The sequence below is a fragment of the Mesocricetus auratus genome, unplaced genomic scaffold, assembly GCF_017639785.1.
Source record: "Mesocricetus auratus isolate SY011 unplaced genomic scaffold, BCM_Maur_2.0 Super-Scaffold_100013, whole genome shotgun sequence".
NCBI lineage: Eukaryota > Metazoa > Chordata > Mammalia > Rodentia > Cricetidae > Mesocricetus > Mesocricetus auratus.
The window spans coordinates 73,224,252-73,251,868 of NW_024429196.1; the positions used below are offsets into that span (position 1 = coordinate 73,224,252).

Genomic DNA, 27,617 nt, shown 5'->3' on the forward strand with positions numbered 1-27,617 from the left:
CGGAAGTTGGGCGTTGCCTGGTCGCGCGAGTTGGTTGTTCGTGGACCCGGGCAGAGAAGACAGGGATTCGGAGCCCTGAGATTCGAATTGCGTTGCCCAGTGGACTTTTGTTGAGAGAATCAGTACGTGGCCCTTGTTCTTGACGGTCGGCTAAGCTCAGGGTTATTAAGATAAACGACATTAGGCCGGGCGAGGTGGAGCATGCCTTTAATCCCATTTGGGAGGCAGAGGAGAGCTGAGCTGTGAGTTCCAGTCTGGACGCTCTACAAGGCCTGTTCCAAGCCAGCCAGGGATACACAGTGAGACCCTGTCTCAAAACACACACACACACACACACACACACACACACACACACACACACACACAATTAAAACAACACGAAGGAAATATACCCTGCCTTTTAATAACAAGCAATACAGTCATGCAGCATTATTAAAATAACCCACACAAGTCTACGTAGGTTCTTCCTCAGGGCGAGCCGAGAGCCTCCTTTCATAATGTGGGGATGTGTGGCTATTCTCATCTGAAGTATGAGAAGCTGCTATGAACATTTAGACGCCAAGCTTCATGTGCACACCAATTTACGTTTCCAGAAACTTGGCCAGAAATGCCATTGGGACAGCGATTTTATTTTATTTATTTTTTAAAGGGGAGAGAAGTAAATTGGGGCTGGAGAGATAACTCAGTCAAGAAAGAGAGCCAGAGTTGAATTCCCAGCACCCACGAAAGAAAACAAACAAACAAACAAAAAAACCAAAACCCAGGGCTCTCTGAAGGGGATCCCCAGGTAGGGGCTTCCTCCAGACCCCACACACCCAAACCCCTGTTTTCCGGAGAGATCCTTTTTTAAGTGGGGGGAGAAAAGTTATTAAAGTGGCTGCTCTCTGACTCAGGAGAAAGCAGCAGCAGATGACCTTGCAGGTGTCATTTTTAAGAGGAGTTTTGTGTTAGAGTGAGCTAGGATGTGGTGGTAAGAAGATAAGAGGAAGGGGTATTTATTCCAGAGGGACAAAGGAGGGCCCCTGGATAGAGAGGAGACAGACATTAACAGCCACTCTCAGCTTTCTGGATGGAAAGCAGGTATTTTATCTCCTCCATTGAGGACACACCTCTTGAGTGTTTAACCATCCTGGTTTCCCTAGTGCTTATTTGTGAATACAAGGACCTCATTGTAGGTAAAAGGGTCCAGCCAAAGAAACATACCCTGAGCAGAGCCAAAGAAACACACTTTGTCCCTGCAACCAGACCTAAAGAATTGCACCCTGACCCTGAAACCAGTGCCAAAGAAATACACTTTGACCCTGGAATCAGAGCCAGTGAAAGAAATACACCCTGGCTCTAAAACCAGAGCCAAAAGACTAAAAAGGACCAGTCAGTGCAAGAAACACATTTTGGCCCTGAAATTAGAGCTAAGTTTGACCCTAGGCCTGTGCAGAAAACTAACCAATCCATGAGCAGGAGATCTAGTCAGGGATTGAAATCTGACCAATCCCCACCCTGAAGAGAACTTCCCCTCCCCCAAGAAGTCCTATATAAACCCTGTGTCTGTTCAGCTTGTGGCTGTTGGGGCTGCCTGGCTGTCCTCTGCCAATGTGACAGAGGGCAGCCACTCTACTGGGTTCTTCACTCCCAATAAACCCCTTGGATGAGCTTTGGGTGAAGACCTTCTTTTGCGGCAGAGCAGAGATGACCCTGGGCAGAGCAGAGGGAGAAGGGCCGGGGAAACCTTCCCCTGGAAGAGTGGAGTTGTTATGCTCTGCTCTCTACTCTCCCCGGAGCAGAGCTGAACTGTAGCAACTTCGCCTGTCTGGGAAACCCTCTCCTGTGGTAGCAAAACTGCAACACTGGGAAAATATCCCCAGCTAGGACACCCTTCCCTCCTGGTGGGACAGAGCTGATACACTAGGGAAACCTCTCCGTGACACAAGACTGTAAGCTGCTATGCTTACTGTGACCTGTGGTATTCCTTGGCTCCCGAGTGCCAGAATACCTTTCTATCCAAGCTGTAACACTCAGTATTCTTTGGCTCGCGAGAGCCGTAATCCATCCATGTTCATCACATCCGATCTGTCGAGATGCTTACACTCATGCCCTCCACAACAAGGCACAGCCTGAAAAGCCACTGTTTTACACATTATGGAGTAATTTAGAGTGGAACTTAGCATCAATACCTGTTCTGCCTTCCTCGTTACTGGTAGCTGCCTCCAGAATCCATCATGGCTGCAAGCCCTCGACCATTATTGTCCACTGCAGAAATTGCTATTTTCTCCCAAAGAGAATGGGGATAAATTCACTCTGACTTTTCTGTGTATTTTTGGAAATGAACAGCACTGTGTCTCATCCCTAGATAAATTCCTTTTGGAATTTCTATTCTTTGGCAACTTAGTAATTGCAGCAGTTGCCATTTTTGAATGCCACTGAAAACTAGAACAAATGGAGTGGGCACAATGTGGCATTTTCATTGCTGCATGCATTATGTAAATAGTCAAACTAAGGCCATCAGCACATCCATCCTAGGCCTTTACTCTGTGTCTAACCTCTGTGGTTTTATGGATTGTAGCTTGCTTATCAAAGACTTAACAGTGATTATTCCCTCCAAAAGCAAATACGTACCATATTTGTCTTTCTGGGTCTGGGTTACCTCATTCAGGATGTTTTTCTTTTTTTTAGCTACATCCATTAACCTGCAAATTTCATGATTAAATTTTAATGACTGAATAATATTCCCTTATGTAATTATACCACATTTCTTTACCTTTCATTGATTGGCAAACATGGAGGTTGTTTCTAATTTCTGACTGTTACGAATTGAGCAGCAATGAACATGGATGTTGAAGTATCTCTGTGGTAGGATGTAGAGTGTAGCTGGATTCTGAGGGAGATCTATTGCTAGCTTCTGGAGGAGCCACCTCACTGATTTCCATAGTGGTTATACAAGTTTGTACTCTCAGCAACAATGGATGAGTGTTTCTCTTAGCCCACATCCTCACCAGCATGAGCTGTCTGGCTTTATTGATCTTAGGCATTCTGACTGGTATAAGATGGAATCTCAAAGAAGTTTTGATTTGCATTTCCCTGATGACTAGAGATGATGAGCTTTCTTTAGGTGCTTCTGAGCTATGTGTGTTTCCTCATTTGTTTAGATCTGTACCCCATTTTTAAATTGGGTTATTAGTTTACTTGATTTGTGGTTTTTTTGTTATTTATATATTTTGAATATTAGACCTCTATTGGTTGTGCAGTTGGTAAAAATCTTTTTCCATTCTGTAGCATGCTCCTTTGTCCAAGTAACAGTGTCCTTTGCAATTCAGAAGCTTTTTAAGTCATGAGGTTCCCTTTGTTAATTGTTCTTAGAGCTGCAATAACAGTGCTCTGTTCAAAAAAGTATTTTCCTGTGCCATTGAGTTCAAGACTATCCTCCAGTTTTTCCTCTATCAGATTCAGTGTATCTGACTTTATGTTGATTTCTTTTATCCATTTGGAGTTGAGTTTTGTACAGGGTGATAGTTGTGAATCTATTTGCATTTTTCTACCTGCAACCACTCAGTTTAAGCAGTGCTATTTGTTGAAGATGCTGTCCTTTTTCCAGTGTGTATTTCTGGCATTTTAAAGTTGATTTTGGCTATGGGAGCTAGCTTTAAATTGCCTCTGTTATCTTGAGGTATATTCCTTGTATCCCTAGTCTCTTGAGGAATTTAATCATGAAAGAATGTTGGATTTTGTCAAAACCCTTTTCTGCATTTAATGAGATGATCATGTGGTTTTGTCTTTCAATTTATTTATATGGTGTATTGCATTTATCAATGTACACATGTTGAATCATTCTTGTATCTCTAGGATAAAGTCTACTTGATCATGGTGGATGACCTTTTATGTTTCTTGGGTAGAAATACATAGATTAATAGTCATGGGTTAATAATTGAGAGAGAGCTAGCCAGTAAGAAGCCCAAGCAATTGGCCAAACAGTTTATAATTAATATAAGCCTCTTTGTGTTTATTTAGGGCTAAGCTGCTGTGTCCTGATATTCTGCACAGGGTATATAAGAACAACTGCAAGACACTATTTGCTGCTGCTTTAACTCCAACTCCCCAAGAGAGTGAGAGAGTGTGTAACCCCTCTCCCTCAGCTCAAAGGGTCATGTATGAAGACAAGATCGTGCCCTCAGGTTTGCTGCCCCAAAAGATCATTGGCTAAATGGATTGGAATCCCATAACACTTGTCTTTTTATCTAAAGAAGGTTCTAATCCTAACACAAAACTATCAAGTATTGTGCGGAAGAAAGAAAAGGCTAGCTCAGTTGGTAGAGCACGAGACTCTTAATCTCAGGGTTATGGGTTCATGCCCCATGTTGGGCACAAAATGTAGCTGGAGTCTTTTCTCTGGCTGGTCTAGAACTCATAGAGATCCGCCTGCCTCTGCCTCCCAAGTACTGGGATTAAAGGCATGCGCCACCACCACCTGGCTGTCCCGTGAATCTTAATCTGTGCATCTACAGATATTAGCTGTAACTATCTAGTCTTCAACCTCACTAAAGACATGAGAAGGAAATAACATTACTAGGGTAAGCAGGAAGTGCAAGTGGGCAACTTCCTAAAGGCGCAAGAAATGACAGAAACAGCAGGCTCCCTGGACAGTCACCCAGCATCTCACAGTAATGTTGGGGTAACCAACTTTGGCTAAGGCCTAGATTATCTGACAGACCATCTCAGAAGCAAGAAAATTTGAAAGACTGTTCTACCCTTACTTGGCAAGGTTCAGCAGTCTCTTTACGTTTATCTCCTGCTAGCCCAGTTAGGACTGCATGTTCAATCTCAGTGGTTGAGGCAGGGGCAGTTCTTTGTCCAGAAGGCCAGTAGTGCCAAGAAGAAAACAAACTCCAAATGAAGTGTCATGGGCGCCCATCATACTCTCGGGAATAGCTTGGTGCTGTCAGGAGCAATTGTGTCTAATGTCAACGAAGTTCTAAATTATTAAAACATTTAAATGCCATATTCTGTAGGTCTTTCAAGTGTTTGAATTAAAATATCTGTGCTGGGTACCTCTCTGAGCATATAGGGAACCTGACTAATATCATTAGGTATAAGAAGCATGGATAACTATAATCTCTAATCCTCAGAAACATATTGCTTACTGACTGAAGCTTCTCATATATAATTTAAACAACCTTTAAACAGATGTACAGCATAAGGACAATGACCTCAAATTTGTAACTGTATACATTTATTATATGTAAATCTCTATATCAGAGGTAGAACTGAAATTCTTGACCAGATGAGAACTATGTAATGCAAATTGATAAAAATATCCTAAATTGTATCAATATACAAAATATCTTAAGCAAATGTAGAAACATACATACAATATGATAAAGATAATCTTTCATTTGTTCACAAAGACAAATGTAAACAGAAAGAGGAGCCTACACAGTATGACAAATATAATTTCAAGTTTGAAACTATATAAATTATCTAAGACAGGAATACAAAATTAATTTTACATAAATTTCAATATATAAGAATCTATAACAATTTAAGTTGTCTATAGATAATAGTTGCTAAAATAGTTCACAAGAAAATTAATACTAATCTACTTATATCCCATCCCATTCCTTCTCTTTACAGTGTACAAAAGATTATTGTACAACAGGGAAAGAACATATAGGTTACATAAGGTTATCTCATACACTACACCATTTTCTACAAGGGACTTGGGCAACTACAGGAATGAGTTAATCCTATATAGACCCAAATCTAAGCCTTGTAAACTAAAGCCCTTCTTATAGAATGGCAGAGGATTTGTAGATAACCTATGCACACATGGCCTGTTTCAAGCCACTTCAGATTATTTCTGAGACAGAGTAAGGGCTGTGTACATTATTGCTAAACTGTATTATTTAGGTGTTATTTATATGAAAAAAGGTTTGTACATATTCAATACAAATGCAAACTGTTTTACTAATATTTTGGTTCTGAAGTTGGTTGAATTCACAAATGTGGAACCTACAGGAGCCCAGGATAGACTGTGTTTTAAATATTTATGTATATTTCTAACTATATGCAGACATTATTGTGTTTATCTCTTCCCATGTTCTATTGGGAATCTAGTATGACTATCTCCAGGTAATGAAAAAATCCTCATGTATGTTTGTTTTAGCATTTTCCCTTTATCTCTCTTTTGTCCCCTTTTCCTCTCTTTTCATCTACTATGGTGCTTATCTGGAGTAGACACAGAAAACAACTGAGTCAACCCTCCCTAAGGAGGGTTCTAGATCCAGCCAGGGTTGAGTTGTGATGAGTGCATTGGTGTGCACTTCTCAAAGTATTAAACAGGAAGGAGGCCATAGGACAGGGAACAATTAAACTAGCTAGCCCCAGCTCCGAGGTTCTGCCTTCAATGTTTACTTTAAATCCCTCTGCACATAAAACAGAGAGCCTGGTGGTTTTGTTTTTCTCTTTTGTGCAACCAAGTTGGAGAACCGTGAAGATGAAATTATGTAACCTGAAGGACCCAACTAGCAGCAGGCAGTAGTAACCGACAGCATTGTTATCATTAGAAATTTCCCAGGATGATTGGGGTCAGAAGGACCTTAAAGCACCTCAGAGGATGATCCCAGAACACTTCTGGGGAGACTCCTTCCTGCTCACACAACACCATCCCCAGCAGCGTGGCTCACAGCTTGTCTTCGCTGACTTCCTTTGGGTCATTCAAGGTGAGGAAAGCATTCACACTTGACTTGAGCAAAGGAGTGTACCACTGATAAGACAAAAGGAGTGCAAAATAGGCTGAGGATTTCAGCTCCCTTCATCCTCCACAACAGCCCACGTTTAATGAAAAGACTTGCAAACTGTGGTACAGTTCACCTTGACACAGTGAATGTCCCAAGGCTGGCTTCTTTTAGACATGACCTCCTTACCTGCTTTCCTGCCCTTGGTGTTCCCGGGGGAGTCAAGTGACCTCTCTTGGCTTCTCTTTCCTGGGGTGTGCACCAAGGACCTCTGACAGGTGCTTCCTGAGGCAGCCTATTTCTGGCTCACCCTTCAGACATCACCATCTCTGGCAACTGGTGAGGTTTAGGATTGGTTATGAAGAAATGAACCTGCTGGGTAGTGGTGGCACACACCCTTAACCCTAACACGTAGTGGGCACAGGCAGGTGGATCTCTGAGTTCCAGAGCACCCTGACCTATAGAGTGAGTTCCAGGACACCCAGGGCTACACAGAGAAACCCCTGTACCAAAAATAAAACAACAAAATCCAAACAAAAAAGGAACCTGCCTGGAAAGACATGGTACAGGCAGTCAGTTACACAAAAGAAAGAGGGCAGCTAAGAGTGTATCATAAGCTGCCATATTGCTGGATCAGTGGGATGAGACCAGAAGGCTCAAAGAAGAGGAGCCAGGGCTGGGCGTTGGTGGCACATGCCTTTAATCCCAGCACTTGGGAAGCAGAGGCAGGGGCATCTCTGTGAGTTCGAGGCCAGCCTGGTCTTCAAAGAGATTTCCAGGACAGTCTCCAAACCTACAGAGAACCCTGTCTTGATAAACAAAATGAAACAAACAAACAAAAGAATAGGGGTCAGGTCTGAGCAGAGAGAGTTTCCTGGCTAAACTCACCACCCCTCTCCAGTGCTCACCCAGTACTGTATGCATGTGTTCTAGCCATGCCCAGATGGAGTCCAGACTGAACTGTAGTAAACTGGACGTTCTCTGTTTGGCATTTGCATGTGTGTGTGTACAAGAGCACTCACCCTAGTGGGGGTGTATGATGGCCATAGATAGATTCTGTGTAAAGCATATGGTGGGAAGCGTTTGAGGACAACATTCAGATAGGATGACTTCCTGGACAGCTATCATTTGCCAAAACTAAATCAAGAACAGATAAGCAATTTAAATAGACCTATAACCCCTATGGAAATAGAAGCTGTCATCAAAAGTCTCCCAACCAAAAAAAGTCCAGGTCCAGATGGCCTCAGTGCAGAATTCTACCACAAATTCAAAGAACAGCTTATACCAATTCTTCTCAAAGTGTTCCACACAATAGAAGCAGAAGGGTCTTTGCCAAACTCTTTCTATGAGGCTTCAATAACCTTGATCCCCAAGCCACACAAAGATACAACTAAGAAAGAGAACTTCAGACCAATATCCCTCATGAACATTGATGCAAAAATACTCAATAAAATACTGGCAAATCGGATCCAAGAACACATCAAAACAATCATTCACCACGATCAAGTAGGTTTCATCCCAGGGAAGCAGGGATGGTTCAACATACGAAAATCCATCAACGTAATCCACCATATAAACAAGCTGAAAAACAAAAATCACATGATCATCTCACTAGATGCTGAAAAAGCCTTTGACAAAATCCAACACCCCTTCATGATAAAGGTCTTGGAGAGATCTGGGATAACAGGGACATACTTAAACATAATAAAAGCTATATACAGTAAACCAACAGCTAACATCAAACTAAATGGACAGAAACTCAACGCAATTCCTCTAAAATCAGGAACAAAACAAGGCTGTCCACTCTCTCCATACCTTTTCAACATGGTACTTGAAGTTCTAGCTATTGCCATACGACAACAAAGGGGGATCAAGGGGATACAATTGGGAAGGAAGAGGTCAAACTTTCACTGTTTGCAGACGATATGATAGTTTACATCAATGACCCAAAGAACTCTACCAGGGAACTCTTACAGCTGATTAACACCTTCAGCAAAGTGGCAGGCTACAAGATCAACTCAAGAAAATCAGTAGCCCTACTATATACAGATGATAAAAGGGCTGAAAGAGAAATCAGAGAAACATCACCCTTTACAATTGCCACAAACAACATAAAATACCTTGGGGTAACGCTAACCAAACAAGTGAAAGACCTGTATCGTAAGAACTTTGAATCTTTAAAGAAAGAAATTAAAGAAGCCCTCAGAAAATGGAAAGATCTCCCATGCTCTTGGATAGGTAGGATCAATGTAGTAAAAATGGCAATCCTGCCAAAAAGCAATCTACAGATTCAATGCAATCCCCATTAAAATCCCAGCACAATTCTTCACAGACCTTGAAAGAACAATAATCAATTTTGTATGGAAAAACAAAAGACCCAGGATAGCCAAAACAACCCTGTTCAACAAGGCAACGTCCGGAGGCTTCACCATCCCTGACCTCAAGCTCTATTATAGAGCTATAGTCCTGAAAACAGCTTGGTATTGGCACAAAAATAGACAGGTAGACCAATGGAATCGAATTGAAAATCCGGGTATTAACCCACACACGTATGAACATCTGATCTTTGACAAAGAAGCTAAAAATATACAATGGAATAAAGAAAGCATCTTCAACAAATGGTGCTGGCATAATTGGAGGTTAGCCAGTCTAGCCATAATGGCAAGTTCAGTGAGAGATTCTGTGTATGGGACTAGGAAATTATTTTTCTTTGTGCCTACTAATATACTCCTGCTTTTGTTAGTGTGTGTGGTTTGTGGCAGTTCCTCAATAGTCATGTGTGAGAATTGAGGAAAAACAGGCAGACAAGAGACACAAATCCTTTATTTTTCTGTATCCTTCCCTTTTCTTTGACATCCAGTCTCATAAATCCTTCATCTTTTCTCTATGGGAGGTGTTGGTGGGATGGCTATTTCTGCCCAGGTCATAGAATCCTGGATGGAGATGGCAAGCATATCTGTGCCAGGAACTGCTCAGTCTCAAGTCTCTCTTAGTATGCAGAACACTATAGAACGTGTTGCCAGGAGCCCTGCAGGGATGAGAACCTCTCTAGTTTAGACACTGTTTGAATAAGTGGTGGTTTGAACCAGAATGTCCCCCATAGGCTCATATAGTTGATGGTTAATCACCAGGGAGTGGAACCCTTTGAAGGGATTAGAAAGATTGGGAGGTGTGGCCTTTTAGGAGGAAATGTGTCACTGGGTTAGGCTTTGAATTTCCAAAATATCCCATGCTAGCCGCAGTCTGTGTCTGTCTGTCTCTGTCTGTCTCTGTCTCTTTCTCTCCACATGTATGCATGCATACATACATACATACATACATACATACATACATACATACAGTCTATGCTGTCTGTCTGCCATGATAAGTATGGACTCAGCCCCTCAAACTGTGAGCAAGTCCCCAGTTAAATGCTTTGTTGTATCAGAACCTCAGTAACGGTGTCTCTTCACAGCAATAGAACAGTGACTAAGTTAAACAGTTTGCAGCACGTGGTGGCTCCTTTTTTAATGTGTGTGCTTTGTAGGATTCTCTGGAAGTGAAGTTACAGGTGCTTGTGAGCCACCGTGTGATTGCTGGGAACTGAACATAGGCTCTTTGCAAGAGCAGCAAGTGCTCTTAGTTGCTGAGCCATCTCTCCAGCCCCATAGCCTGGTTCTCAGTCTTAGCCACCATCCATCCACCATCGGCTGAGCTGTCTCTGAGACCTCACCCTCCTGTTCATTTGCTTGAGCTGCCTCGTGGTGGCTTCTGGGAGAAAACGTTCCTTCCATGTTATATTATTTATTAGTTACTTCAAATATTAAAATATATACTCATTATTGTTTATTCTTCCTGCAATCCAATTGATTTTAGAATGACAAATTTAAACAGCTATGCCCCACAGTCCTTATGCATCTTAGGGTCTTTGAATAACGAGAGGGTAAAATCCAAGAGTGTTGGCTAAGCTGGCATTGGGATTTTGAAGTCTGTAATGGATTTGAAAAGCTCATTGTGATCTTGCAGAAAGTGTCACTGCCCACCCTAAAGTTTGAGTCAGTTCCCCAATACTGGAAAACGATGATCAAAATGAGGCCATTAAATTCTAACCTGTTAGGCTTGTACATATATCCACTTTTTTTTTTTTTTTTGGCTGATAAAAGTTTGTATTCACATGGCCACCACACAGAGTCAACTGTAAACTGACTTACTGTGTAATCTGTAGCCAAATACTACAGGATAACCTTGCAGCCATCGATCCAGCCAATCACAGCAATGATTCTTCAGCCAATCAAAAGCTGCCAATAGATCTCCTGGTGCCTGGCATGAGCCTGTAGCCAATCGGGCTGTTTCTGAATGGTTTGCAGCCCTTTGGTGGTTTAACTGTCAAGTCTGCAGCACTGCTGAAGGTAGAACAGGTCAGGATTTGATTAATGTAACAGCTGTCAGCTATCCTGTAAGGATCCCCACCCAGACCCCAGCAGAAAACCAGTCTGTGTCCGCCATGGCAGTTATTGGGAATTCAGAGGAGCGAGAGCTGCTGGGACTTAAACACGAAGCTGAATTACCTGGCAGTATAGAAGCCACAGCATCTAGAGCCACTGACCTCCTGCATAGGAACACCTTGCTAACTGTACCTCTGCCTGAGAGCCTGGCAGCATCTGGCATGGGCAGCAGGGGAGGGTGCCGGTGTCGGGGGGGGGGGAGATGTTGACAGCAGAATTTAACACCAGGGAGGGGTGGAGGAGGCTGTGGGGCACCAGAAAGGGGAGGAGTTTGCTAGGGGAGTGCTGGAGCAGAGCCAGAAAAGGGCAGGGAAAGCTGAAAGGGCCCTGGGAACTCAGGCTCTACAGCGCCCCCTGTGGGCTCCGGGAAAGGTGCAGGCCTCCAATTTCTTTTGTGCTTTCATCCCAAGGTGGTGGGAGACCCAAGGTTGGGGAACCTGTCTGGAGGAAAAGCGAGCTACACCAACAGCAATGGAGTGGAGCAGAGTGCAGCTGCTGCCAGCCAGGCTGAGGCCTCAGGATTCACATCTCGACAGGGAAGACATTTTCCTTTCAGTGCCTCGGTGCCCTTCAGCCACTGTAGGAGCGGGCGTGGTGTTGTCACTGCAGCCAGATCCTGGACATGGCAGCAGGTAAGTCAGGGGAGCCCGACCCCACCCGAGGGGCATACGTGCACAGACTGGGTAGTGCAAGATGGTTTGGAAGGACGGAACCCCGTAAGGCACATGTTTCCAAGGTCAAAGCTGCAAGGGCTTTGGGATTGTAGACGAGACCTTTACCATCATAGGAAGTTACAGAAGCCCTCTGCTTGCCATGTGCCAGGAAGTGACGTGAAAAAAGTGACCTGAAAGATTATCCAGATCCTTTTATTATGTGTGTTGTGAGTTTCTAATAGATACAAATGCTAACTTTTGTGCTAAAAAGACATTGCTTGATTTTATTGGAAACAATTTATTGTCTATGGTTTAGCAAGTGAAAATCACATTAGTGACAATGCATAAAAAATAAAAGCCCTGATAGGAAAATGATCCAGATGGCTACCAGAGTGTTTCAGTCTTGCAACCCATTTCCCTGCATGCAATATTAACGCTCACCCTGCCCTGTTTTGTAGCTGAAGCAAGGGAAGTTTCAGACCACTAAAGTTTGCCTCACTCCAGGGACCACAGTGCACCAAACCTGAGCATGCTTCTCTCTGAGCTTTCCTCAACAGTGAAAATGGTGTGTAAAGTGTTCAGCATGTTACCACAGGAATATAAGGGTAGAGTGTGGGGTGCTTATTCCAAACCTTCAGAAGGATCCCCAAGTTGAGAGGCTTTCTGTGGTCATGTGACCATTGCTGAGAAATGGTAAAGATCATTAAGGCCTCAGTGAACAAGTAGTGGGGAGTCCGGGTCCTGAGCTAAGGGAGGGGGTGCATTGATGTCATCACCACAGATGAGAGCAAATGCCTGGAGCCAAGTGAAGTCAGAATCAAGAGGCCCCAAAGGCCACCTGTCCTAGAGGACATGTTAGCATATTCCAGTCCTCATGTAGTGTGGCTGGCATCTGTAAGGGCTTCTATGACATCTCTGTGGGTTCTGGAGCTCATGTGCTGTCCTGGGTGTTGTGGGTGTTTTTGCGTGGTGTTTCTGTGTTGGTCAACGGTCTCTACGGAGGGCTTTAGAAAATCTGTTGAAGAGAGGGTCTGAGAGAGAACTTTGGGGTTCTCTGTGTGGATGTTGCTACATGTCCTTGGGGGAGTGTTTAGGGGTGACATCAGGGGTCTCTATGTTGGGAATGTGAAGGTCTGGGGGCGTGTCTAAGGGGAACCTGGGTGGGCTCTATCAGAGTCTCTAAAGATAGAGGTGGAGGAGCTGGGGAGATGGCTCATCAGTTAGGAGCACCGCTGAGGACCTGGTTTCTTCCAGGTACTAACGTCTAGTGGTGCACAGCTGTCTGTATCTCCAGTTGCAGGGATCGGAAGCCTCCACAACACTGCAGGTGTGCGGTGCGCATATAGACAAAGAGGCACACGCATGCGCATAAGTTAGGAAAACGGTGGCTGTGGCCTTCTCAGGGTGGGAGGCTCTGTGGCTGCTCTTCTGTTTTCCCATCCTCGTGTCCCACCCGGGCCCTGGGACCTGAAGCCTGGCCGGAAGTGGAGGGAGGCCCAGGCTGCACCCGCATTTTGGACAAGTCCCTTCCCTGTATGAACCAGCCCTGTAGGATAGCCTGATCTCCTACTGGTGTCATGGGAAGACAAGGGCTGGAAGCCCAGAATGACTTGCTGTGTGATCCCAGGTCATGCTCTTTATTATGTCAGGGCCCCTCCTCTGCCCCGAGGGTGGCAGCAGTGCCATGGGTGCGTATGAAGGCCACCAAGGTATGAGTCCCATTCACAATTGCTAGGTCTGGCTCTCCCAGCAATGAGTGACACATCTTTCTGAAATTAAAAGAGCAAGAACATGCAGAGTAGTCAGCCCTGCTCTTAGGAAATAGTATCCCTGCTTGAATGCTCTGATTGCTCTCAGAAGTCTGTGATGGAAGTGAAGGGTCTCTCCAGGCTTGTGGTTGAGGCCAAGAGCAAGAGTCCCTGGGATGGAGTCAGAGAGAGGATGGCTCAGTGCCTGAGGTCTGGTCACTAGAGTTAGTGCTACCGTCTGTGAGGCCAGAGGCTTCCTTCCAAGGCAACCATGATTACACACGCAGAGCTGAGCACATGGAAGACAGGAGACCCCTGGACAGGGTGACACACCCCTCCAATGCCATCTTGTGGTCCCCACCCTGCAGGCCTTTAGGTTCAGTTTAGCACGAGACAGGGGAGGGAAGCAAATACGAGGAGGATGACACCACATTGTCAACCAGGCGGAGTTCAGGGACTGTGGGCCTTAGCTCTTACAGACTCAGCAGGGAGAGCGGGGGCTTCTCTCCTGGGGATTAATTTCCCCCAGGAAACAGAATGCAGGAGCTTTCTATCTTTCAGCTCAAGAGCGCTACACCCTAACATTCCCGAACCCTCCTTGTGACATGTGAGCTCCTGGGCCTTCTTGTGCCCTGCACACCCAGATCTTCACCGACACAAATGTAGGACAAAGCCAGAGGGGCAGGTTGAACGAGACCCAGAGGTGGGGTCACTGGCGGATTAGTGCATCTCCACATGTAGGATGCTTTCTCTGATGCTGGGATGGCAAGCCTTCAATGCAGCTAGGGATGTGGGGTGAGTGAGAGTCTCAGTGCCCCTGTCATGTCTCTGTGCTCCTCACTTCTAGAAGCTTCTTCAAGGATGACCAAATGCTGACCTTGCCTTGTGCCCACCTTAGTGTAGTCAGAAGCCACAAGGCTGAAACCTGAGAGAGAAACAAACTCAGGAAGCAGTCCCCAACCCTGGAAGAAGCAGCTATCAGCACACTGAGAGTTTTCTGGAACAGGAAGGAAAACTTTTCCTTTACCAGGATGAATGTTAACTGAAAACCCTTCCCTCTGCCAACATGCATGAGAAACATTGGGCTGATTGAATATGCCACTTTTTTGAATCACTGCCTGATGGACATGGTAAAGGTAGCCCAGAATCTGCCCCCTCTCCCCATGTGGGAAGAGTCTCCTGGTGACACAGACTCTCTGGTCATCAAGGTTTGATTGCTGTCCCTATCTGTGACCCACCTGTTCTTCACTGATTGGCTGTGGCCCCTGGGACTGGTATGATGGCCACAGCTCATACTATGCAACCCTCTGCTTTCTTCTAGGTCATAGTGACTTCTGCTGGTGATGGGAGTAGCTGCTCTTAGAGGGCTGGGGTTCCTCATCTTGACATCTTCAGTATATTAGGCCTCTGTGTCAGAGCCCATGTTTTGCAGCAGGCTGCCTCTAAGGATGTCATGAGCATCCTTCTGTCTCATGTATAGGAAGACATTCCTTTGGACTTAGGTCCAGCTCTGAAGTATAGTGACAGGGACTTCATGCTGCTCAGAGAGCATTCCTCTCCCCAGACCATGCCATGTTGTTTGCATACTGGAGAAGATTCCTAATCCTTCTCTTGAAATGATGTTCTGGGGGAGACTGTCACTTCTTTGACAGGCATAGGGAAAACTTGCTCCCGACAGTGTGTGCTTATTTTCCTGACCTAAGCAAGGGCTCAGCTCACAGGCCTGGCAGGCCCTCACCCCTGCAAGCCTTTCTTTTTCTTGCTGTCCTGCTCTGGGCCTCCCATGGCCGACTCTCTCTGAGGTTGTGGAAATATCCTGCTGGGACTCCTTCTGAAATCTTCTCTTCAGTGACCAGCCCCTGCTGCTCGTGGCTGTACCTACAGCTCATTCAGGGCACAGTAGTTCACCAAAGTGTCCATGTGGCTTCTATGTGCACTCTGGAAGATGCTCAGAGGGATGAGAGAGCAGGGTGGCTGTGGTGGGATCATGACGTGGCAGGAGGAGGCCAGGGGACTGTTTGTGAGACGATCTCGACAAGTGTGCACCTTTGTCACTATCGTGCTGTCAGGCCCAGACACCTACATTCTAGAGGGGAGGAAGGGCTTTTCCTTGTCTCTGTGGAACCTGACTTTATCAGATTCATTGATAATTCTGGCGGTGACCCCATGCTCTTGTGCATGGTTAATTTGCATTCAGCAGTGACATCTACTGCATCTCCAGTGATTCCAACGTCATGGTAGTCACTGATGTTTGGAACCCTATTTCTGTCTCCATGGTGGTCACTTACTTCAGTGTCCTCTGACATTTCTAGGACACAGTCTCATAGCAAACTCCCTGATCCAATGGTCATACAGTCATTCTACCAACCCTTTCGCAATATTCCCTGACCCCGAGGTGAGGGAGTTGTTTTGTACTTGTATCCTTTGGAACTGCAGTCCACACTGTGCACTTTGATTGGTTGTGGTTTTGTGAAATCCTCTCCAAATACCAAATACTGGCCTAAAAGCATGCATACAGGTAACATTATGCAAACTAAATCAGTGCTACTAGGAATCTATATGTATATATAAGTAGATATATTCATGCAACAACAACTTATGAGAAAAGAGTCATGAATTGGGAGTAATATCTGGGAGTGTTTGTAGGGAAGAAAGAAAGTCAAAATGATTTATTATAATCTCAAAAATGAAGAGAAACAAGAACACTGAGGTTCACAATTTCTTCTTTAATCTCAAATTTACTGCTTACTGAAAGGAAAAATGTCTCTTTCGTGCTTTTCTGGTGTGTGTGTGTGTGTGTGTGTGTGTGTGTGTGTGTGTGTGTGTGTGTGCAGGAGTATGGGTATGTGTGCATGCATTGTCCCAGGGGTTGACGCTGGATGGTCTCTTCAGTTCCTGTCCACTTTGTATTTTGAGACAGATGTCTCACTGTATGTGTTCTTATTGACTCTTTGATTGGATGGTTTGCAGTCCAAGTGATCTGCTTGTCTCTGCACCCAGAGCTGTTGGGTTGCATGTGTGTTCTTCTTTCCTATCATTTTATGTGGCTTCCTGGGATGATGTAGTCCACAGACTTATGCAGTAAATTACATCGGATATTTTTAAGATCCTTCAGAGATTAAATCGAAAAAAATTGCCGGAGCTCACCCCACCAGCTGACAACGGGCTTCACTTCCCAGCTTCGACCCAGAAGGCTATTAACATTTTGTATAAAATTTCACCTCAGGTTACTGATGAAAGATTTTAAGCCTAGGAAAGTAACTGTTTAAATTTTAGCCCTGAGAGCTGTGTGATTAACAGGAAAGGGCTGGTGTAGAGTGAAGTCTTTTCCTTGCCAGCCGCTTTGGTTTTTCCCCCTCCAGTTTCCTGGGCTCTGCCGAGTTGTAGTCCCCAAATAACACACAAGGTGCTGTATTAATTATGAAGCTGTTGGCCTTGCTTGTTTCTTACTGGCTAGCTGTGACTTAAGTATTTAACCCATCTAAGTATTTCTCTTACCGGATGGACATCTTATTTCTCTGGCAGGCTACATGATGACTCCCTGTGTTTCTGCTACCCAGAGTCCTCCTGGACTCCTAGTCCCACCTATCTTTCTTCCCTATTGGCCAACAGTGCTTTATTGACATATACACAGGACTTCCCCATCAGGCTAGTAACTGACTAACCATCTCCAGAGAGGAATATCTTGCTCCCACAGTTGCCAGAGCAGTTGGAAGATGCCCGTTTTCAGCATGTTTAATCTCAGAAGGGCTTTAATTCAAGAAATTCATACTTATTGTCATTTCCTCCTTGAGTATTATCTGTGAAATTCTCACTTGTGATCTACCTACAGGGACACCTCTTGTGGCCAAATTGTCCTGTCAGGAAGTGAATTATAGAGGACAGACTTCTAAGTGTTTTATTATAATGTGGACCAAATGCTTGACTATAAACTTATTTTATTCACTAGAATTACACAGTGTAGGTAGAAGTCATTCTTCTATCAGTACACAGGAATAATTGGGCCTGTTAAATGAGGAATACACTGCTAAGTTTGTGTGACAGTCCTATGGCTCTTATGGGTGTGGGGTGGGGGATGATATCACACGAGAGAATTACAGGTAGAAGCAGCCAGGTATTCAAAGGGCTGTATTTCCCATAGGCCCTGCTGTGTGACTTTCTGCTCTATCAGATAGGCATGTGACTGGCAGGTTGGCCCAAAATTATCACCCGTAATCTTCTGTAATCCTGTGGTCTCCATCACTGGGGGATTGAGTTTATGTAAGAAAGAAGCACTTTACTGCCCAAGTTATCACCCCTGCCTCCTAGCATTTCCTGAGAAGGGCAGACACACCCACAAGTCCGGTGGACTGCCGTGCCCACTCAGCAATGGCCCAAGATTCCTTCGGAGGACGTTGGGATTGAGTGCACCACACTGAAGTAGGTTAGCAAGAAGACCCTTTATTGAACTCCCAAAACAAGCTTTTATACCACAGCACCAGATCTGGGAGGAAGAGGGGAAGCGGGGGGGGGGGCAGTGTCCTGCCTCATCAGGGTTCCGGGATTGGTCAGGCTTGTTCCAGGGGGCCCTTACCCTTTTCTGGGTTGGAAGGAAAGGCCCATTCTTAGTAAACATGTTTTTCTCTGTGGTTACTGCTGCCGGATGGCTTCTTGCCACAGGGAAATAGGCTTTTTTCATCAGGGTCATGTTCCCACAATTACCCCTTTTTTATTTTATATGAGGGGCCCTGTCTTAGGTCATGCAGAGAACGCCTTCCCTTAGCCGTCATGGAGGCACCCTGAAACCCCTGTCTTAGGCGGGATATGTCTCCACGAGTTGCCCGTCATTGGTACCCCTCACTTCTGGAGCATCTGTAACCAGACCTCATGGCTTCCGGGAGTGCCATGGGCCAAACTGAGTAACTCTTGCCGATGGACTTGCTCCCTGCGGGAGAAGACTTGCCGGAGCCTGCACAAGGCGAGGACTCCCATCCCGGCCATAACCAGCCCCAAGATCCCCAGAGACAATGCGCCACCCCAACGCTGTACCCAACCCCCGATCTGGGTCATAGCATTCCACCAGGCTTCAGCAGAAACAGGGTCTACCCTAGTCTGACTTATTATTACAATTTGGTAAGCCAAAGTATTGGTGACATTTACAAAAGTATCATTCCAAGGTCCCACCAAGAACTTATTTAGGCAGGAAACTTCAGCAGAAACATTATGAACCTCAAGCAAGGTAACACAAGCAGAATGATAAAAATGAGAACAGGAGGCTTGCTGAACCAACCATAACATTAATCTGTTCTTGGAGTAGGGCAGTCTGTTGATTTAGATTAAGAATTCCAAATTGAATGTGAGAGTTCAGAGTATCTTGCATGGCCGCCCTCACTGACTCTGCCAGCGAGGAGATTGATGGTGTCTGCATTGGTGGCGGATTGAGCAACAGCAATTTCGGCAATGGTGGCAACGGTCACTGAGTTAGCAATAGCAGCAACAACCATTGCAGTAATGCCGTAGTCCCTCTGCTGTCTGTAGAGGATAAGTTCATGTCCCTCATGATGATCCTCAACCACTAGGGGCACAAGAGCCCGAATTCTGACCACCAGGGTGCTGGAATCCCTTGGGGCCAGCAGTTGGACTGGGAACAATTTCTAGAAGAACAATTGAGAGACCCATCCTCTCCCAAGCTCCCATTAAAGGTTACAAGCAAAAAGGGGGACAAAACGCAGGCCATACTCTTTATAGAAATTTTTTAACAGCAGTCCAATTAATTTTTTAAGGATTCCTCAAAGGTAGAGGACTCGTTCCAGTTTGCGGTGGCATTAAGCGCCAGTCCCCTCTGCATAACTAGGAGTTGAACATCAATGCAAGCCTGTGGCCCGCAAAGGAACATACCCGCAAAGGTAGTGAAAATGATCCATTGGTCATGGAGGCTACATTAGAAATCTTCTCAAAGCAAAGACCGCCCTTTGCAGAAAAGGTCATATTCTTTAAGGGGGCAATTTCCAATGGCATTTTGGCTGCCGACAGGCCCAAGGTATAATTTGTAGAATAAAAGGATGGAAACACAGAACTATCATAACTTAGTGGCATCAATATTGGGGGATTCCTCACCAGTGCCCATACCATCCGTCCCTCTGTGGATCGCAGTTGGAGAAGGGATATCAGCATCAGAGTCCACAGCACGAACATATCGCTCTGGTACCCAAATGGGTTTCTCTTTCCCTTGAGGGAAAACACAAACAGCCCCTCGAACCCTAGCTAACAGAGGGGTAGGGGGCTGCCATAATCCTGTAATTAAATCCTTCTATCTGACCCATCCCAACGTTTGGGAAGGTTTATTCCAATGCCTTTCCATGGCTGACAAATTATTTTTATCTACAATCAAAAAATTTAAAATGTATAATATGATGGATAATTGAGCATTAAGGGAGGGCCTATATTCCCCCTTTTTTATTTTATAAAAATATTGTTTAAGGGTAGAATGAGTTCACTCCACAAGGTTTATGTGGGATACCAAAGGAATGATTAATTTAATACTCTTTACAAAAGGCCACAAAGCGATGACTAGCATACGCAGGCCCATTATCTGTTTTTAAAATGTCAGGAACACCCATATAGGCAAAAGCCTGCAGGCAATGGGAAATAATATCCTTAATCCTCTCTCCCGAATGTAGGGATGCAAAAACCACCTTGGAATATGTATCCACTGAAACATGGATATATTTCAGTTTCCCTCCCTGATGCTGCAACGATAAACAGCACACTTACTGAAAGTAAAAATAAGTATTTATTGTAGAAATTACTTACAAGAGACAAACAAGTAACCCAGATGAGCCAAGTAGTTTTCCACCACCGAACTGGAAGCCGGAAAGCCAGAAAAAGAGAGCTAGACTTCCGCTGTTCAGTCTTTTATACCTTTCTCCGTAAGTGGACCTGGCTAGTGACATAGTTCACCGTCTACGTCCATATACATCTTTAGTCATGCCTAAAGTAGGTATGCTTAGTGGTGCAGTAAACTGCCCTTTTATTACCTCATCTGTTGCGCCTCTAATAAGTCACATGGTTAACGGCAGAACACAGTTTCCTCCTACAAGATTCAATGTAAAAAATTCCATTGCTGTGATGCTTAGAATAAGAATGGTCTCATAAGCACCTGTATTTGAAGCTTTGTCCCGAGTTGGAACAAGAGCTTGGGAAGCAGTAGGAGGTATGGATTTGTTGCAGGAGGTGAATCGTTGAGTGTAGGCTTGGGAGTTTCAAAAGGAATACAATTCTCAGGGTGCCACTTCCCTCTGCCTCTTGCTTGTCCATCAGATGTAAGCTCTCAGCTACTAATTCAGCACCGTGCTTGCTTGCCTGCTGCCCTACTCCCCGCTGTGATGGTCATGGAGCCACCATCCAAAAACGTAAGCCTCAATAAACTGTTTCCTCTGTAAAGTGCCTTGGTCATGGTGTCTCTTCACAGCAATACAAAAGTAACGAAGATAGAAGTTGGTGGGTACCACAGGTGGTGTTTTCTTGCCACTGGCCTGACCATGCTGGTGATTTTGAGGACTGTGGAAGACTTTGGGACTTTGGACTAGGAATGTGACTGAATGCTGTAAACAAGGCTTTAAGGGAAGTCCTACTATGAGCCTGGAATACATAAGTGCTGAGAGCAATGGGAATGTGTATTCTGTGACATTGAATGTTGAAACATGTATTTTGAGTGTTGCTTTTATGAGAGAGTACCTCAATACTCAGAAGTGATTTTGGCCTTTGAAATAGTGTAGTGACTTTGAAAGTCTATGGGGCTTTTGAAGTTTGACTGACTGAACCTTGCTTTATGAAACCACAACAAGCCTATGGAGGCCCAGAGAATGGAAAGGGTGGTTTAAATAAACCCCACAGCCTCATATATTTGAGTCCCTGATCTCCAGTTGGTGGAACTGTGTGGGAGGGATTAAGAGGTAAGAACTTTTGGAGAAGGCATGTCCCTGGAGGAGGCTTGGAGGTTTCAAAGTGAACAGAGCATGGACAAGCATCTCTCTGCAGTAGGGGAGGGACAGAACAGGGACAACACTATTTCTCACAGAGCGTGCAGGTGGAGGGAGAGACTCAAAAGGCTGTGGAGGATGGAGATCTGTGAAGGCTGGAGGATGGGGGTGATTGTTTCCTCACCCCTTCATACAACCCCGCCCCAACACACAGGAGCCCTTTGTGACAGGGAGATGGGAGCTCTGTGATGCTGGCCAGGCTCACCTGCCCTCTCCCACAGAAACCTCTCAGAGTTCAGTTGCCTGAGAGCAACAGTGCGATTCAGATGGAGAATTTTCTCTCTCTTCTGGAAAGCGTTGAATCTTCATCGCTGAGCCCCAGCTTCACCACTTGGACAATGGACGTGATCTTTGCCTTTGTGTGTGGGCTGGGGCTCTTCCACCTCTTATTACCCCTCCTGCCCCTTAACTCAGCCTCACCCCCACCAGCGGAAAACACCACCTCTAAAAAGGTAAGAATGCCTTGGCCTCGAACCAACGGAGATTAGTTCCCCCACTCTCCTTTCATAGGCTCCACTTTCCAAATCAAATAGGGAGGTGGCTGACTGGATCTCAGCTGAGAGCAGAACCCCAGTCTCTTGAGAAGCAGCAGGTAGGGCAGAGGCCTGTGCGGGCTCTAAGCTGTTTGCTCTCTCACCATGCATACCTGGGAGAAGCCCTTTGTCTCTGTGGTCAGGGCTGGTGATCCTGAGACAGTTAGGGACCTATGACAAAGGAAAAGTTCTGAGCACTGGTTCCTATGACCACTCTAACACATGCTAATAGGGTCATTGGATCTGATATGAGGGAGCCATGATCCAGGACATGAGTGACCTGTGAACTCAGGAATGACTGTTGATAGTTCAGAGTTAAGCATCTAATTCCTGAGCACAACAGTGACCAATAACAACATGGTGGCTATCACAGAGACAGTCCCCACTGGTGTTTTCCGTGAGGAAGAGAACCCACGTTTGCCCACATTGTGGATAAGTGAACGGGGCTGCAGGTGTTGTCTGTCTCTGTCAGGTGGTGAAGAGAGAACGCAGCAAGGTCAGGAAGAAAACCAGGACCGTGAGAGGTAGGCTACTTCCTTCCCTGCTAGGTGACTTCACCCCAATTCCCTCCCCCACCTCGCAGTGATGATATCAAATGAGTTGCAGAACCCTCTAGGATGCTGCTCCTTCAAAGGAACCAGGAATTGAAGACACTTCCCAGGTTCTGTGTTCGGAATGGATCTATGCTACAGCCAAGACTGGGAGCTGCCTGGGATGATGGTGCGAGAGGAAGTGGTACCATTTGCCTGGATTTGCAGGCAAAAGGGTTGTTAAGCTTCTCTGAGACATTTTCCTCTTTCAGAACACTGGTCCATCCCTCCCCTCCACAAGGAGATCATGAAACCCATGAAGGTTCTTAGAAGCTGAAGTGCCTGATCCATGCCAGGGTCCTGCCACACCTGTGCCTTGCTCTCGAGGCATTTGGGCATGCAGGCTGACCTAAGGTTGCCTGAGCTCCTGTTTAACTTTCCATTTCTCCTGAAGGGACATTTCATTCAGTTCTGGTAAGATACCAGGTGCCTCCTTTTCCCACTGTAACCCAGTCTCCATTTCCAGCTTACAGAGGCAGCAGGAAGAAACCCAAGGAGGACAAGGTACTGGTTTCACTCCTGCACAGGTGAGCCCTCTCCATTCCTTCTGGCCCCTCAGTCCTCTTTCCTGTTCTGTGATCACCCCCGGGTCGGAGCTTAAGGTTAACAAGGGAATAGTGACCTCTGGATGGGTGGGGCATGAGTACAGCCTGGAGTTTAAGATAACAGGAGTTATCTTGTAAAAAGCAGAGTGTGGGTCAGTGGTTGTGATGATCTGCCAGGGTCCCTCCTTACTTAGACTGCTCAGACTCGTGCCCCCATGGGCTCCTGGCTAAAATAATATCTCCTGTCTGCCACAGCATGCTAGGGAGGCTTGTCAATGCCATCAGCTTCTGCCAGCTCATAAGACAAGATGCCTCAGGAGAAGCGTCCAAGCCAGAAGCTGCCAAAGCCCATCTGTCACCTATACAGTCAACAGAGGAATCCGTGGCCACCAATTTGTCCCTAGTGGCTTCCTCAGCTCCTATCAAGGAATACCTGTTGCCCAAAGATTCTAAAACCTTGTCACCTTCTGCTTCCACCGAGTCACAAACATCTATGAGTGACTCTCGGCCACCAAAGACCTTGACACCTGGAAGACACCATTCACCACCATCACCACCACCACCACCACCACCACCACCACCACCACCACCACCACCACCACCACCACCCACACCTTCCCTCCCATCTCATCCTCCTGATCCTGTGGTTTGTCCTCCATCCCCCAGCATGACATCTCCTCAGTGTGAGTGGAAAGCACCATGGAACTCACAGAGCAAACCTCTCCCAGGTTTCCCTACTCCTGTCCCAACAACCTTAGGCCGTGACCAGTCAAGGAAGCCTTACTTAACCTTTCCAGCCTTTGATGACTCTAGCAGGCCTACCTCTACCTCTACCGGCCTTGACCACTCAAAGAGGTCTATCTCAACCAAACCAGGCCTTGAACAACCAAAAAAATATATGTCAACAATCCCAGGCCTTGACTATTCTGGCAGGGCTACACCAACCACCCCATGCTTTGACACCACACACAGTCATACATCAAGCACCCCAGACCTTGATCACTTAATTACTTCTACTTCAACCAAGCCAGGCCTTGACCAAACAAGCACACCTATGTTAGGCCCTACCTGGTATCAGGTAGCTGCCAAAACCTGGTGCAACTCCAACTCATCACATGGTGAATCCTTGCAAGACCATCTTTCCCTCATCCTCCAAGAGGCTTCGTTTTGGACAAGCCCGACATCCATGCCGATAGAGGCTAGGGAGCCCTCTTTCATCAACCCGCATATCCAAAACATGCTGGAACTTCAGATTACAAAGAGGGTAGAGCTCAGAGGGAAAGGAAAAGAAATATCTGACCATGCCTTGGGCTGCCAGGACAGAATGCTGCAGTCCTGGAGCAGCAGGCAGGCCACCACCACCTCACACCCCTTCTGGAGCAGAGACTGCAAATCAGAGCAGTTTTCCGGTTATCAGCAGTTATTCTGTCAGAAGGTCTCAGGCGACCATTCACAGATGAAATACAGCCAGCTTTTCTGGGGCCTCCCCTTTCTCCACAGTGAGTCCCTTGTGGCCACTGTCAACATGGCAGAGTCCCTGCAAGACCTCCCCTCCATCTTATTCAATGTACTTTCTACATACATTCCATTACAAGTCCCAACTAAAGTACCTCCACAGCTCTTCTCTCCAAAGCCCGTACATCATCACTCGGTCAAATCCCAACCTTTTACTTTGAAGATGTCCTCGTCCCAAGCTACACCAGTGGCCACAACCCAAAGCCAGGCCCGTGACTCATGCTCTCTACCAAATCTGCCACACCGTTCCCCTGTAATTAAGGATTATGGGGCTTCTTCTGCTACATTGTCAAGATCTCAATTCATTGTCCCACTTGCTGTTCAGCACCTAGAGCTCCATCTTTTGAAGAAGCACCAGGAAAGTAGGAGTGAATTACCATCCATTGTCAAAAGGTCCCAGAAAGCATGTAATCTGCTGACTTCAGACACCTGGGTGTCCAAGGGCCATGGGTCTGTTGTCCACCTCCCGGGGGAATTCATTAGGCCCAGCTTCCGTGAGCTGTTGGAAGAACAGTTAAAAAAGAGCTTCCTACAGCACCAGGGGAAATGGCCCTGCAAGGTCCAGAGACAGATGGATCTAAGGAAGTGTCAGGAGAGTCTTCCAGGGATGAGTCAGACAGAAGTTAATCATGGGACCCCATGTCCCTCGTCATTGGCAGATGAAAGCAGCCAGCATCCACAGAATGTCCCACCAAAGGATCCAGAGACGTTCCATCCATGGCGGGATCCAGGCAAGTGTTTGACAAACTTCCTGGGAAGAGCTGGGAAAGATCTACACAGGAGGCCAGAAGGTCCCCTAGACAAAGTTCCTCAGGAAACCTCAGAGACTGAGGAGGAAACTTACCACATGAGACCCCTAAGAAGAGATGCACCGAGTGTTTCCCCAGTGGACAGAGGAAAGGAGCAGCTAGCAGGAATCCTGAAAAACTACCAAAGTAGTAAATACAGACATACCAAAGTCCGTGAAGTGCCCATGGCCATTTGTGAAGGAGTAAGTATTGACCATGCATTGGCCCCTCCTGACAATTCAAACACAAACATGAGATCTTGGGAGAAATCACCCTTGAATGATGTGACCATCTGCAAGAAAACTAATGGGCCTTCCTTCCTAGACGCCAGCACTCAGAAGGTGCTGGAAACACATCTTACAAGACGCCTGGTGAAGCACAGATGGAGCCTGTCCCTCAGAGGCCTCAAGACCATACATGTTTTCAATGCGAACAAGGCTTCAGCTTTGCCGTCTGATGTCTCCTTGTCCTCCTGGGACTCTAGAGAAGCCAGCACTGACAAAACAGCCAGTGACCTGGGAGAACCTTTTCAGAAAGCCCCAGAGGAGAAAGTGATGAAAATACCCAACACTGTGGAATCACTTTCCACACAGATCCCTCCTTCTGCCCTCCAGCTTGAATTGCTGAGAGAGCCTCCACCTAGTGACAACCGTGGGCCCTCTGAGGCCACCAAATCTGCCCAGGAGGGCGATCTGACTTCTATATCCTCCCCTCAGAGTCTCGTGGGCAGAGCCTGGCACAGGGATAGAGTTCATGGACATTGGTCAGACAAGCCAGAGTCTACTCCAGGCCCAGTCAAGAGTGTGCATGAGTCACAGGAGAGTGGGGATGCGTCTTTTAGAGAAATGTGCGAAGGGGTATTAGTTCGGGAGATCAGTGTGGCATCCCAGTCACCAAGTGGTGTGGATACCAGGCATCTGGAAGAGGCAGAAGAGGAAGAGTCCTCTGACAGGGCACTCACCACAGAAGCTGTAGAGATGGCAAAGTCTCCAACCCACAGTGAATCATTGGAGACCAGTGAAAATCCATCCCATTCCACACCCATTTCACAGGGTCCAGAAGACTCGGGCCTGAGCACACCTCACTGCCTGGCCCCTGGTGTTGTCCTTCAGGACTGTCCCACTGAAACATTCCTTCAGGAGTGTGCCCCAGAGGTTCTGCTTGCTGCAGATATCCTGGCCTCCAGGGCCTCCCGGGCCTCCAAGTCCAGATTCAAGACTCAGTCCCCTCCAACTAAGTCAACCTCTCAGGACAGACACCGTTTCTATCCAAAAGAAAAGAGTCTCACCAAGATTTCTGAACTTCAGGAACCATTGACTAGTCATATCTTTGGTCCTAATAACAAAACGGACAATGGAAGTTCCCGGCACGATGTACAACATTCAGGGACAATACCTGTCCAAGCCTATTGGCCAAATAACCATGAAAAAAAGTTTGGTGACAAGATTAAAAGCTTCATTGTTTCAATTTTGAACCCAAAAGACAAAGGACCGGAGAACTTACCGCAAAAAGTCAAGGCCTTATCTGGCACCACCCAAAGCCCAGGGTCAGGCCAGAGCAGGTTGCTCATGCCCCAACAGGACACGGAAGCACAGGACCTCATGACCTCTGCTGGGTGGATTATGGAGGAGAAATTGGGTGTTCACCATAGGTGTGCTCCTTCAAAGAAAAGTGCACATCAAGACCTACCTGAAGCTCCAGTGAGTAGGCATGTCTGCCGCCACAGGATTCCTACTGCACAATCAAAAATAGCACAAGGAAACACTGCCTGTGTTCATCAAGCCAACCCCAAGGTTCACAGTCAACCTTCCACAAATGGAATGCCCTATGTTAGCAAGTGGGCCCAGGTCTCCAGAGAACCTGTGTCCCGAGCCAGTTACTTTCAGCACAGGGCACAGGCGCCACTTGTCCCAGAGACCCCCATCCACTGTCCTAGACACTGCCACTGTAGGAGTGTCCTTTTTGGAAAGGCCAGTGCTTTTCCATATTGGAAGTAATTAAAATATTAGCCATTA

General features: G+C 46.1%; 1 protein-coding gene across 6 annotated transcripts; it reads left to right on the forward strand.

Annotated features, from left to right (window-relative positions):
- The first annotated feature begins 6 nt into the window (after nt 1–6).
- Nucleotides 7–27,617, forward strand: LOC110340203 (spermatogenesis-associated protein 31A1). 6 transcript variants are annotated; one of them, XM_040755986.1, is made up of 5 exons: nt 7–122; nt 4,003–4,166; nt 11,620–11,841; nt 23,221–23,281; nt 23,555–27,617. In XM_040755986.1, exons 3-5 carry the CDS (start codon nt 11,832–11,834, stop codon nt 27,597–27,599), a joined length of 4,116 nt encoding a protein of 1,371 aa, XP_040611920.1. In that variant the 5' UTR covers nt 7–122; nt 4,003–4,166; nt 11,620–11,831; the 3' UTR covers nt 27,600–27,617. The 6 variants fall into 6 exon arrangements, 4 of the variants coding, with proteins under 4 accessions (XP_040611920.1, XP_040611918.1, XP_040611917.1 ...); XM_040755984.1 differs by lacking the exon at nt 4,003–4,166; XM_040755983.1 differs by lacking the exons at nt 7–122; nt 4,003–4,166 and adding an exon at nt 11,031–11,122.

Bases quoted from the DNA above. Each gene is read 5' to 3' on its own strand.
- LOC110340203 (XM_040755986.1), top strand. The intron at 23,282-23,554 runs GTGAGCCCTCTC...TGTCTGCCACAG, and splicing joins CTGGTTTCACTCCTGCACAG to CATGCTAGGGAGGCTTGTCA.